At 40.9% G+C, this 14,830-nt stretch overlaps 1 protein-coding gene across 4 annotated transcripts in view; it reads right to left on the bottom strand.

The window, feature by feature from the left end:
- Positions 1-14,830, bottom strand: part of DGKH (diacylglycerol kinase eta) — a 444,882-nt gene that overhangs the window by 66,156 nt on the left and 363,896 nt on the right. For all 4 annotated transcript variants that reach the window (XM_073614202.1, XM_073614203.1, XM_073614204.1 and 1 more), the window contains 2 exons: positions 5,167-5,277; positions 1,758-1,854 (listed from right to left, as the gene is read on the bottom strand). In XM_073614202.1, the coding sequence (XP_073470303.1) occupies positions 1,758-1,854; positions 5,167-5,277 (208 nt within the window). The remainder of the gene's footprint in view (positions 1-1,757; positions 1,855-5,166; positions 5,278-14,830) is intronic.

Below are 14,830 nucleotides of genomic sequence, written 5' to 3' on the forward strand. Positions count from 1 at the left end.
ATTCTTTAAAAAAATTTTTTTAGAGAGAAAAAAAATAAATAATCACTTTTATTCCTATTACAAGGAATGTAAAAATCCCTTGTAATTCTGCGTGACAGGTCCTCTTTATGGAGAGATGTGGGGTCAATAAGACCCCATATCTCTCCTCCAGGTTGGAAAGGTTGAAATAAAATAAATAAAAATAAGGCTGAGATAAAAAAAAAAAATTTAAAAAACTCTCGCTCTCTGCCTTTCCAGCCACGTCCCCGGCATTGTTTACTTCTGCTGGCCCGGACGTAACGTCATAATGTCGCGTCAGGCCTCCGAGGGTTATAGAGATGACTGGGGACCATCTGGTCACCGGAAACCTCTATGCTCAACTTCCGGGGGGCGCGTCCCCCTCCCCGCCTGTAAGAAAGATCAAGTGGCTGAACTGCTGCTATGATTGTACGGTGCACAGAATCGCTGGCTAAAAAAGATGTTATCTGGATGATGCCTGTAGCTGTAAGCATCATTTAGATATCCCCACTCAAAGTCCAGGATGTCATATGACGGCCTATGGGCAGGAAGTGATTAAAATTGAACTTCACCCAAAAGGGGAATATTTGGAATGCCTTTTCTGGGGGTTGGGGGGGACCTGATTTTGACAAGTACCTTCCCACTTCGACTGGATCGATGCGGCAATCCAAGAAGAGACGTTTGTCCCTTCCCCCACAGCCTGCAGGAGAAGTGGCAAACTTCTGCTCAGATTGCTGAGGCGAACTGACCAACGTTTGACACAGCACAAGTCCCAGGAGACTGGGGGACCATTCACAGGGCACAACACAGCTCGCAAATGAGCTGTGGGCAGCCAGCTGTGAGGCTGCAAGAAGTCGGCTGCCCACAGTTAAGATGTCTGCGCCTGGATTTGAAGACAGGCAAAGAGCCAGGTCACGTGAGGACATCGCTGGATCCTGGGGCAGGTAAATGTGCATATATTAAGTCAGCAGCTACAGCTACTGGCAGGAAGCAGGCTTTTCTACTTAGGAAGAAAATTAACTGCAAGACACGGAACAACTTTTGTTTTGATGAATGTGGATTGTTTTTAGCTGAGTGTTTAATTGAGCTTTAAATAAACAAATCTAGGAGACAGAAGGGCTGTCTCAGCTCCTATGAACAACCATGGCAAGAGACTGCTGGCATAGCAAAGAGGCATGCCTTAAATCTTTTTCTGAAGGGACTGAGAAAATATCAGATAGAGTAGATTTAGATGTAGTTCAGGGCAGTCTATTGCTAGATGCATGGGGTCGTCCAGCAAAAGGACTATGCGTTTGTGTGTTGATGTTTCGGCAACATGAATATCTGCTCGAAAGTAAAACAAAAACAAACAAAAACAAAAAAAACATTGGCACAAGTTAAAGGGTATCCATTGCATTTGTTATTTTTTTCAGTGCCTTTTTGTTTATCTTTTATAATGACAGTTAGAGAACAATCTATGAGAATTTTTAGCCAAACTGACCAGAATAAATTCTTCAAAGTGTCAACTGATTAGAGTTTAGTAGCTGCCAACCATTATCTCTTTTAAGATGGTGACTGGACATATGCACAGGCAGACTGGCAGTTATACCAGTCAACCTAGATTCCAGCAAAATCGAGTACATCTGATTTGAATAGGTTTTCTTTTGAGTGAACTCAAATACTTTTTACATTTTAATCTGATGCAATATGGCTTCAAACTAATATCTTCTGCTCATGTCTTTCCAGACCACATGACATCGACAACACCATTAGAAGATTACCTCAAGTTGAACCTTTTGCTCTAAATTCTTGTAGGTTCTTTGCAGCAATTCTTTGGTGCCAAGTACGCCATACCACATCATGTTTTTGGTTCTGCTTCTGAATCACAACACAAACAAGATGGTGTTAAACATACCAGAAAGAAGCAGATTAGGTTGATTATGTGCAGGGAGTGGATAAAATAACAGATATGGCACATGAAAATTGTGTGATTTGAATTGCCATTTAGGAGATCAGATTCCACTTTATTGACCAAGTATGTACAGAAATGCAAGGAATATGTTTTTGGTTTAAATATATATATATATATATATATATATATATATATATATATATATATATATATATATATATTAATATATTAATATATATATTACACATACCCACACTGAAACACCACAATATGCAGGTCTTATTTACACACAGTTTCTACATATTAAATTATAATGCTAAAAAACAGACATCTCATTTAGAGATCTGTCAACATCTAAAAGTTGCAGTAGTACAAACAGTGCAAAATGGCAATTGTGCAAGTGAGGATTTAGGTGTGTAATTTGGGGAAGAAAACGTTAAAAAAAACAGCTCCCAAAACGCAAGTCTAAACGAGACCTATCTTTTGTCTCTGGAAGATCTGTAACAATTACTTTTCACAGACACTCAGTGAAGAGAGAGAGGGGGAGAAGAGTAATGTCTATGATGGAGGGGATGCAAATGTGAAGTTATCAAATCTGGGATAAAACCCATTCGGTTTGTTAATCAGTTCTCTGCAGCACGGGGGAATTGATCCCTGTAGCTTGTAATATCCAGCAGGACTCTCCATACTGACACAGGGTCATAGGCAGAAAACAGTTTCCAGTTTGTTAGTGTAGCTCATTTTTTGCTGCTTATCTCCCGTCAGCATTTCTGGCCTGGTTGTACTTGGTTCTGTGCCCAAGTCTTTAGGCCATCTCCTTGACCTGCATAAGCGGTTATAGTTTTGCTGTAAACCAGTACTTGCTATTGTTGAATGTTTGAAGAGAATTGGGGGGCACACATGTCACAAAAGCTGAGGTATGATGTTGTGAATGTCTGTGAAGTTGTCCAGGTTTTTAGGCGCAGCCCCAAAAACAGTTTAGTCGGTACAGTCAAAGCAAGCCTGTAGCCTCAGCTTGGCTTCCTTGGTCCATCTCTTCACAGGCTTTGCAGATTCATTTTTGCCTACAAGTTGAAAGGGGATGAACCACGCAGTAATCAAAGAGACCCACAGCTGCACAGGCATTCTATTATAATGTAGCAATGGTCCATCGTATTTTTTTATAATCTTTAAAGTTTGCAATAAACTACAGACCTCACATGACATTTGTCAATCACATACATCAGGTGTTTCTCTGAACATGCCATCTCCTGAGAAGGACAACAACAGCTTCATACACAGCAAAGTACGACATATCTATTAGCCACCGTTCACATTGGAGCAACCTGTTATGCGATTTGACAGGTCAAATTGCATGACAAGTCGCAATCTATTGCCAGCAATGGCACTGTTCATTGTCTTCCAAGTCGCACCCGAAGTCGCACTGATATGCGGCATTGAAATCGATATGTGAACAAGGGCTTAACCCTGAATATAAAGAAGAAGGTATGGTAATAAAGCCATGGTCACCGAACACGGTTGACACAATTAATATTCTCCATCTGACCATCAAAAGCATTGGTCTTGCCACAACAGCATTAGAAGACATGTCAAAACAGCATGTAAATGTGAACAGTAAAAGAGATGGAAATGCATGTCATATGTAATACAAGTGCATTTATTGCTATGGTTAAGAGAAAAAAAAAAAAAAAAAGGTACATTAGCCAAAGCAAAAAACAACAACAAACAGTGAGTTCTCTCATAGGATGCAGACAAAATTCATGATAATAAAGTACCATAACATTATGACTGCTGACAGGTACAGTAAATAACATTATCTTGTTACAAGGGCATCTGAAAGTGGGTGGGATATATTCAGCAACAAGTTGATGTGTTAAAAGCAGAGAAAATGGGCATGCGTATGGATTTGAGAGACTATAAGGCTCTATATGCACACTATAAGCTAAAAAAAAAAAAAAAAAAAAAAGGACAGAAAAATGCTGGATGAAAAATGTTCATATTACCGGTTTTTGGCAGCTTTTAACAGGATTTAGGAGCATTCAGCGTTTTTTTCTGCTGGCAAATCAATCCCAAAAATGCAAAAAAAAAAAAAAAAAAAAAGTATTTTTGCTGCTCCTAGAAGCTGAAGTTTCAAAAAACACTTCTAGACTAAAAAAGTGTGCATGGACAGATGGGATAACATAGAAGCAGAAAAAATGGCTTCCTTTCATGCCATTCATTATGTACAACTGTGTTTCTAGCTGTGATTGGTCACAGTGATCACATGGTACAGACAGGGTCAAACAAAGCCCATCTATACCATGTGATTAGCTGCGGCCAATCACAGCTAATCGCAACAATACACACTCAATCAATTTAAGTGAAATTCACTAGTATAAGCAATCGTAATGGTAAAAAAATAATCCCAATCACTTACCCAGAGTAGCACAGTGTTACTATGGTAACACTGTATTGCTCTGGCCACAGCGTGTTTAAAAAAAAAAAAAAAATAATAGCACTAAGTCTGCTTTAAAACACTATTGGGGATTTCTATTTTTTCCACCCATAATAAATATTTGAAATAATTGCACTTTTATATTTAAGGTTGGAATGGTCAGTTTCAATTTCTATTTAAAAACGACACATTTACTGTTTGGTAACTAAGAAAGAACACCTTAAAGCGGGGTTCCACTCAGATTTTTAACTTAATCTTACCCCCTTCAGTTAATTGCATAGATGTTCAAATGCCGCACGGAAATTTTTTTTATCGCTGTAATAACCTTTATATTGTACTTTATTGTGGCACTTCCTGTCTCTCCTCCCATGGGAGTAGGCGTGTTTATTGCCTTTCCCCGGCGCGGCACTGTCTCCTGGGAGCTTAGTGTCAGGCTTCCCAAGATTCAGTGCGGGAATAATGATCATGCTTGTGAACAAACTGTGAATGAACAGCATTCACCGCATCCAGGAAATCAATGCTTGTGGGCTTCACATGCCCACAAGCAAGATGGAAACAGCCAGCATCACATTTTTAAAGTTATTCTTCAGTACGAAAACAGACAGAGGCGGAAATATTACACCCAAACTGAGTATTATTTTGGGATGAGCAAAGTGTCTCAATGACCTAAAAAAAAAAAAAAAAAAGATTGGTCGCCGGACTTGCACTTTAATACATATAAATGCAAAGATAAATTGCTATCAGGAAGTACTTCAAAGCCTTCACAGTTTGTAAACTCTTTTTAAACTCTTGTGGTTAAATATGAATTTGCAAAGATCACAGCCATTTACAAATTTGTTTTTACCTGCATTTCTCAGGGTGTTCTTCTCGTTTATTATTAAATTCTAGGGATATCTTTGCATCTAAACCAATACCAAAGTAATTGTTCATCACACATTTTTCTGAATAGCCTTCTCTGTAGAAAAAATGAAAAGCCAATTAATAGTTAGAAGCAGACATTTAAAGATTACACACAATACAGATCAAAAAGACATAACATTTCCATAGCAATGGCATATTCTATGTCCTTAAAAACACTTTTTATTTTGTTTTAAATGACTAAAAAACATGAAACCATGGCACAGACAGAGGGATATTAAAGTAAACCTTCCCTAAGGTAAAATTAGAGTCTTTCATTATGATCCCCCTTCTGACAATGGTAAGTTTATGGTTGTAGTGTTGGGAGAACTGAGCTGAACATTCACCAAACTGAAAAAAATTCTAACCCACAAGCACAGCATGAAAGCCCCATTGAAATCTATGCAAGACAAAACCTTTTTTTAGGCCTTTTTTAATGCAAATTTGCAAGCTTTGTGGAAAAATGGCATTGGCAGGTGGGCACTGCCATGTGGGACATGTATAAATGCAAAAAAACAAAAACAAAAAAAAACACTTTAGAAGAGAGTAGCTTTTTTTTTCTTTTCTTTAAATAATGCCTAATACACACAATGAAATTATCAGTCGATTGATTGTCTTCTTTTTTGCATGCGTGATAATCTTTTATCGAAAACTAAATAGGTTACTAAAGTTATGAGATTAAAATGAAAAAAGATGGAGTGCTAGAAACACAGCTAGTGCGATATGGAAATAGTTCCAAGGTCCAGGTGTGCAATTTAATTTACTGCTGAGACCAGAACAGGGTTTAGGGGTTCTGATCTGTATCAGTGTGGACAGCCTGATGAAGGCGCACGCATGCTCCAAACATGAGCTCGACCACGCTTCCCGTCCTTCACCACTGACGTGCTTGTTGAATGTGACCGTCTTCAGCCTCGGGAACTGCTGACCACCACCGCTGCCCAGCTGGACTACAGGAGCCCAAGCTACTTATGCCATGCACATTATATCTCACCAATATGCGAGTTGATCTTACTTTTACTAAACATTGAATTTTAACGGAAATACTACACTCAGAGTGGTGCCGCTCTTCTCTCTTTCCCCTACTAAAGTTATGAAAATTCTCGTAGGACAGAAAACCGTACGATCTGGTATTGTACGAGAAAAACTGTGTTTGTGCATTCGGATAGCAGTATTTTTTGTATGATTTTCTGAACGTGTATATGGGCCTTAACGCATCACTTCACCTAAAAGGGGAAGTTCCACTTTAAAGCCTCCCGTTTGTGAAACTGAGCTTTTGGGGAGGAGCGGGTACCAGATTTTGACAGGTACCCGCTCCCAAATCCGTTCCGATCGCCTAATGTCGTGTGACTTCGGGCCCAGTCACAGGGCACATGTGATTTCTTTCTTCGGCACTGGGGCGCTTGGCCGCCGGAGCCCCGCTCCCGCTGTGATCAGCGGTCTGGCGGACGCGATGTCTGCTGATTGTTCTGAGGAGAGGCAGAATGGCGGTCTGCCTATGTAAACAAGGCAGATTGCCATTCTACCATAGAGGAAATTGGAAATCTAGTGTTAAGCAGAAACACGGATCTCCATTTTCCTTTAGTGAAAGCACATCCCACAGTTAGAAAGCACCCCCTAGGGACACACTTAACCCTTTGATCGCCGATGTTAACCACTTCCCTGCCAGTGTCATTAGTACAGTGACAGTGCATTTATTTTAGCACTGATCTCTGAAATTATGTCACTGGTCCCCAAAAAGTGTCAAAAGTGTCAGTTAGGTGTCCGATTTGTCTGCCAATGCCCGCTAAAAAGTGCTGATCACCGCCATTACTAGTAAAAAATAAAAAATAACTAAAAATTCCATTAAAATATCCCATAGTTTGTATACACTATAATTTTTGCACAAACCAATCAATATACGCTTAATGGCATTTTTTTTTACCAAAAATATGTAGAATACCTATTGACCTAAATTGATGAAGAAATTAGATTTTTTAAATTTTTTTTATTGGGTGTTTTTTAGCAGAAAGTAAAAAATATTTTTTCTTCTAAATTGTCGGTCTTTTTTTGTTTATAGTGCAAAAAATAAAAACCGCAGAGGTGATCAAGTACCACCAAAAGAAAGCTCTATTTGTGGAGAAATAAATTACATAAATTTTATTTGGCTACAGTACCACAGGACTGCGCAATTGTCAGTTAAAGCAACGCAGTGCTGTATCGGAAAAAATGGCCTGGTCAGGAAGGGGGTAAAACCTTCCAGAGCTGAAGTGGCTAAAGAAGTCAGCAGCTACACTTTTTGTAGCTGCTGACTATAATTACACAATTAAAATATCATGCTTGGGGATGCTTTAACTCTACTTGTTCACTTTGGGGGTCAGAGTGAATATCTAAAGGGGCTTCCAGAATTGGAATCCCCCCTCCCACCACAGACCCTCACATCTGAGGCAGGTACTGTATGTGGGGAAGAGGCCCTTGTCCCCATTAACATGGAGTTCCCCCTCCTTGGAGTGCAGAAGGAATGGACCCCTCCAACTACCAAGCAAGGTTTGGTTTGGTTGCTGGATTTAAGTATTAAGCCTTTGGGACTGTCATAAAGCAATTCAACTGAGGGTGGGCAACACAGCAAAGAATCACTAACAAGACCTAAAAAAAACAACAGAAAACTGAGAACAGGCTGAAACCTTCACCAGGTAGAACTTGGAGAATGTGTAAACAGAAGACCAGGTGTGGCAGCCTGGCTAATCTTGGGAACAGCTGATGCCCATAAGCCCCAGAGGCACTCGCAGATATAGCAGACAGTGACCTGACAGTAAAGGCTAGAGAACCCGATCCTCAAGATCCTAAGCTTCAAAGACTGTCTATCAAAGCCATCTAGAGATGGTAAAATGAGAAGACCAGGCACCCTTTCAGGGTCCATTGGAGATGACAAAAAGGGAATTGGTCTCTCTAAAAGAGTGAAAGAGATGCACATGCAGACAAGGAACAAAAATTCCTTTTCATCATCCAGAACCCTACATACACTGGGTGGACAGGAGAACAATGCCCTAGCAGAAATGAAAAGCAGAAACTACCTTAGATGAGAAGAAAGTTCTGGGCCTGAACAACAACTTATTCCTATGCAGGAACAAAAATCTTGCTTTGTAAGACACGGCTGCCAATTTAGACACTTGCCTTGCAGAGGTACTGGCTACAAAGAAACCCAACTTGTGGGTAAGAGTAAAGGGAGAAGAATGTCTTTAACAAGTTATCAAGTTTGAATGGCAATGTCTGAAGCCCAGAGAGAACCCAGATCCCAAGGAGTGAAGTGGGAAAGGGCATGGGATGCTACAAAAATCCTCAAGGGCTTTTTTTTTTTTTTTTTAAGTTTTGGATAGAGTGGATAGGGATTACAACACTTATCAGGTTTTTATTGTAGTCTGTTCCCCTGATAGAGAGATTCATCCTATTTGTCTTATTGACTGTTATCACTGAAAGTGAAAGAACAGGAATAGAGAGGCAATCTTCCAATGGGGCCCTTGTTCTGGAGAAAAGAAGGGATTTCCTCTCACTTCCTGTTTTAGCCATTAGACAATAAGTAAAGGGAGATCATTCTACTTGGACACAGATGGAAGAAAAAAAAGTATATAACCCTCCCTTAACCTAGTCATAAAGAAAAAAAAAAGTTTTGCCTTTAATTCTATTTAAATCAACAAATGAAAGGATAACAGAATCTGAAACACCTGCCCCTTGATAGCGCTGAGAAAAAACTCTGATCCAAACCCAGCTGCATCAAGCAGAGAATCTGTCCCATTGGTAGAACCCTTAAGAGTCACACCACGTAAAGTATGTCAGCTACATCTGATGATAGGTCTTGCAGAAGTAGACTTCTTCCTAGCTTTAAGTGAGTAGCCATCACAGACACAGAGATTGCCCTGCCCCTTATAACCTGGGACATAACATCCATGCCTCTTAAGCCAGCAAGAGTAGCAGGATGACCAACTAGCTCAGAGGACAAAATATCCTGTCGACTGGGTGGTGCCAGATCGTTACAATATATTCACTTGGGCCAGTCAGAAGCAACCGGAATGCCCTCGATTGTATGGAGCAGACGAGGAAGAAGATTCGAGGAAGGAAATGCATAGGTTATGGTGTACTGATCCCATGGGGGATTCCTGTACCTGGAGACCAACATGTTCAGTTTGTTGTTGAACCTGGAGTCCATTGGCTTGAGAAGTGTCTGTGAGCAAACGCAAATACTTCAAGCAAGTGGGATCCAGCGACAATTTCTGATGGTTCATGATCCACCAACTTATGTATCAACTGGGCAGTTAGACATACACTGTCCATTTGGGCGCTTGCTGATACTTTCATCAAGAAAAAGTCACTAAAAGTATCTCACAATGAGAATGCCACAAGAGCTCAACAGGGCTACCACTGGAGCCAGAACCTTTGAAGTCCACATAAGCCAGGAATTCTCCCTGGTGGGAGGAAGTGATGACAGATCTGGTGGATTCAATCCTGAATTAAACATTCAAAGCCCTGAGAACCAAGATGGGACAAATTCCCTCTTCCGGTTTGGGAACAATGAATTGGCTTGAGTAAAACCCTGGAACCATTCTGCCACAGGTTTGGGACAATGAAACCTTGATCTAGAAGACCCGTGGGGACTTGAAAATCTGCTAGCCAATGTGGAGACAAAGGAAGGATGGAAGTGAAGAAATGAGGAAAGGTAGGGAGAGAAACATGAGTTTGTAGCCCTGGGACACCATCTGCTGCACCCAAGCATCCCTGTTCTGGAAAGTGGGTGCACACCTTAATGCAGAGGAAAGTTTGTCTAAGGATTTGGCAGACTTGAAAGTTCAGACTTTTCAGATGGATTAGGGGCCAAGTTTTCAAGGGGTATTAACATTCAGCTCGACGTAGTGGACAACGAAAGGATACTTGTTAACTGTTGTAGAGAAAGACATTTTGGTCGCCTGCACTGAAGGCTTTTTTAACCGCTTGCCGACCACCTCATGCCGATATACGTCGGCAAAAGGGCACGTACAGGCAGATTAACGTACCTGTACGTTGCCCTTTAAGAATCGGTTTGCGGGCTCACGCCCACCACGACCTCCGTGAGCGTGATCGCGAGTCCCGATGTCCGTGGGGATACCCGCGATCGTCTCACGGAGAGGAAGAACGTGGAAATACTTATGTAAAGCATTTCCCCGTTCTGCCTAATGACAGGACACCGATCACAGCTCCCTGTAATCGGGAACGGTGATCAGTGTCGTGTCATACATAGCCATGCCCCCCCACAGTTAGAATCACTCCCTAGGACACATTTAACCCCTTCACTGCCCCCTAGTGGTTAACCCCTTCACTGCCAGTCACATTTACAAAGTATTCAGTACATTTTTAATTGAACTGATCACTGTATAAATTTGAATGGTCCCAAAATCGCGCCAAAAGTGTCCGATGTGTCCGCCATAATGTCACAGTCACGATAAAAATCGTTGCCATTACTAGTAAAAAAAAACAAACTCTTATTGCGTTTTTTTTTTTTTAACAAAAATATGTAGAATACGTATCGGCCTAAACTGAGGGAAAAAAAAGATATATATATATATATATATATATATATATATATATATATATATATATATATATATATATATATATATATATATTTTTTTTTTTTTTTTTGGGGGGGGGGGGATATTTATTATAGCAAAAAGTAAAAAATAATGCATTTTTTTCTCAAAATTGTCGCTATTTTTTTGTTTATAGCGCAAAAAATAAAAACCGCAGAGGTGATCAAATACCACCAAAAGAAAGCTCTATTTGTGGGGAAAAAAGGACGTCAATATCGTTTGGGAGCTACGTTGCACAACCGCGCAATTGTCAGTTTAAGCGACGCAGTGCGGAATCGCAAAAAGTGCTCTGGTCTTTGGGCAGCCAAATGGTCCGGGGCTAGGTGCTTCGAAGGCCACGAGGATCAATTGCTACCTGCATAAAAGATTCTGCAGTCCAGCATTTCAGACAAAGTGCCCTGCAAATATATACTGACATGAGGCGCATACAAGAGACGGCTCAGTGTTTACAACTTTTGTCTTGCAGCAACAGTTTTTGATTCAAACCCCAACCAGGACACTATGTGCATGGAGTTTGCACGTTTTCCCTGTGCCTGTGTGGGTTTCCTACGGGCACTCGTTTTTTTCCCCCACATACTCCAAATACATGCCATTAGGTTAACTGGCTTCTGACTAAATATGTGTATATGTGCATACAAAAAAGAGGTGAAGCTGGGGCTAAATAAGATTGAGAATCTGCTGAAGAGCAGGAGCTGCTGGACAATAAGAGCCAGCTTAGGTCTTAAAGTGATTGTAAAGGCAGAAGGCTTTTTATCTTCATGCACTCTTTGCATGGAGATAAAAAAATGCTTCTGTGTGCAGCAGCCCCCCTAATAATTACCTGAGCCCCCTCTAGATCCAGCGATGTTGTAGGAATGTCTCGGCTGCCTGGGACTCCTCTCCTCATTGGCTGATACAGCAGCAGGCACCATTAGCTCCCGCTGCTGTCAGTCAGCCAATTAGAAGAAACGGGGTGGTGGCAGGCTGCAGCTCCGTGTCTGAATGGACACAGGGAGCTGTGGCTCGGCTCAGGTACCCCATAACATGCTACTTGCTGTGGGGGCACTTAACAGGAGGGAGGGGCCAGGAGCACCGAAGAGGGACCAGAGAAAAGGATGATCTGGGCTGCTCTGTGCAAATCCATTGCATAGGGCAGGTAAGTATAACATGTTTGTTATTTTTACCTAAAAAAACAAGACTTTACAAATCACTAAGTCTTGCATGCTAAAAAGGGCAGAGAACTCATCAATACTTGATGGTGCAAAAAAGGACAGGAGAGAATAACAGCAGGGTCAGCATGACTCCAGGATGCAGATGTAGCACCACCACTAGACATGGCAGAAATCTGGTGTGGTCGTGCAAGCAGTAGAAAGTTAGCTGGGAACAACTATTACAGGAAGACTGTTCCGTGTGTCTAGAATCAGCCATGTTACAGTGATAATTCCAGAAGACAATGTATAGGCTCCAGGCAAGCAGAAAGAGTCTAAATACCAATGAAACCCAGACACTTGGAAGTGACTAAAGTCACTGTAAGTGGGCAGCAGGAACAGGTGAGCGTTCTATGTGAATCTTTGTGAGCAGGAAAATGCTTCTCAATGCTGTATGGCATGCAACAATCCACCCAGCAGGTGACAGCAGCAGTCAGTCCCACAGCTTTAACCCTCTTCTGCAGCATAAACTAGCAGAAACAGAGACTAATGAAAATGAGGTAGCACCCTATGCTTGGCCTGACTGGTCTACTCACTGAGTGAGTCTTCAGAGGTTAAGTGTTCAAGCAATGCTGGTGGTTCTGGACCTGGGAAGCGTCCCATGTGGAACCCAGTGACCATACCCGCAACATCCAGTCCACATCAAAAGGCAGACTGAGGACAACCACATGAGATTTCTACCAATCAGAGGGGAAAATGCCAGCAGCGGTGAAGAGAAAATTCTTGAATAAAGAAAAAAAGAAAAATAAAAAAAAAAATAAAAAAAAAATAGGCTAGCAAAAATAGGTTAGACTTTTCAGTGGCAAACTTAAAGAAAAGATGTTCATCGTCCTAGGACACTAGGCAGCTGATTGTGGAGGGGGTTCCTATTAGCTGCCTTACAGTTTTGTTTCCAGGGCTCAATACTCCTTGAGACAGCAGTATAACCAGTTTAAAAAATGCAGTGACGAGAAACAAAATATTTTGTAAAGTGCAACCTCATTACTCAACTCGATAACATAAAAAAAAGAAAATGTCTTTCTTGAAGCAGCTTGGAGGTATGTAAAATTAGCCTTTATTATATTATTAAATGATACTGAATAACAGCCCATAAATGTATGGACCACATACAGTATATTTAGAAGTAGCAATGCTGCACATTATGACGCCAAAATGTGACAATGAGTAGGAGTATATCTGCTGACTAAATTCCGAAATGGCAAGCATCACATAAAGGTAACCAAAACCATTGAGAAGATGTCAACACTGTACCATATTCTCAAATCGCAGTAAATGCTAGTTCATAAAGCAAGGGACCAAATGGAAGAGGTTAGATGTTGACTTATTGAAAAAAATATTCTAGTTACACCAATGTGCTTATTACCAACTGCCAAAATGTCAAACCAATTAGCAATGCCATATAGTTTGAATCTATTTAGATCAAATGCAAAAGGGACATTCAAGAACAGAACGTTTAATCACATGAATTATTGTGATTTGCTATTCCGCGTGACAAATATCAAACCCATGGTTAATCAACTACTTAGGGGGAGAGGTTAACGATTCTATATGGACACTTTAGCGCTCTGAAATTTTTTGATCAAGGTTTCATCCTGTGCACAGAGGCCCACCTCGGTCCATCTTCAAACTTCCCATCCTACTCTTTCCCTTTGTTTCCCCCATGCTGTACTTTCTCTACTATGTCCTTTGCATGGGATCTTCTCCAAAAATATTTTAATGACCCTGGAGGAGTGCCCAACATTTGGAGGTGATCAAGACAATGACTAAAAGCCAACAACCACTAAATCAAAAAGGGAGTGTCTCTACTCTCATTGATACAAAAAGATATTATGCCTATACATTATAACTGATTGTTCATGATTGCTATTCACATTGACATCATGTCTCATAATTATGAACCTGTCATGAGTTGTCTGCTTTTTTATATACTCCTGCATGATTGGAAACATGATGTACATCTATTATTGTACTTTACATTGTTTACGTAAAGAGGTTCTAAAGCCTTAAGGTTTTTTACCTTAATAGATTATATGCATTAGGGAAAAAAAAAAAAAAAAAAAAAAAAAAAAAAAAAAAAAAAAACTTACAGAGGATCCTCCACCTCCCCTTATACTTACCTGAGCCCGATCTCAATCCAGTGCTGTGAACGAGAGCAGCAGCTCTGTCCCTCCTCACTGAGCAGATTGATAGCAGCGGGAACCATTGCAGGGGGGCAGGGTCAAGCCTCGTTGTCTGTGTCAATAGATGCAGATAGGGCTGCTTGGAAGCCAGCCCACACAAGTGTCCTCATAGAAAGCGGCTTTCTACAAGAGCACTCAGTGGAGGAAAAGAGCCAAGATAGCCGGCGGGGGACTCGCAAAGAGGAGGATCGGGGCTGCTCTGTGTAAAACCTTTGCATAGAGCAGACAAGTACAGTAAAACCTTGGATTGCGAGCATAATTTGTTCCTGAAACATGTTTGTAATCCAAAGCACTTGTATATCAAAGCAAATTTCCCCATAAGAAATAATGGCAACTCAGATGATTTGTTCCACATGTGATAGGTTGTGTAACCATAAAATGTCCATCCACAAGGGGATTAGAAGCAAAATCCAGAAAAAGCTACAGAGTATAAAAGAGAAGAGAGGCTCCTCTAAGTGTAGCATTATGGTCACATTTAATGAAGGTACAACATTTAGCAATTCACATGGTTGATTAAAACAGGCACATCTAAGTATGCAGGCACCCGGGGTAAAGCTGTCCACATAGACCATCCTCTGCACCGCCAGCTCTCACTGCTGTCAGTCTGCAATCATGACCGGGACGACTACCCTGCAGTAGGCGCCTCTCTT

The sequence above is a fragment of the Aquarana catesbeiana genome, linkage group LG02 (genome assembly GCF_042186555.1).
Source record: "Aquarana catesbeiana isolate 2022-GZ linkage group LG02, ASM4218655v1, whole genome shotgun sequence".
Classification (NCBI taxonomy): domain Eukaryota; kingdom Metazoa; phylum Chordata; class Amphibia; order Anura; family Ranidae; genus Aquarana; species Aquarana catesbeiana.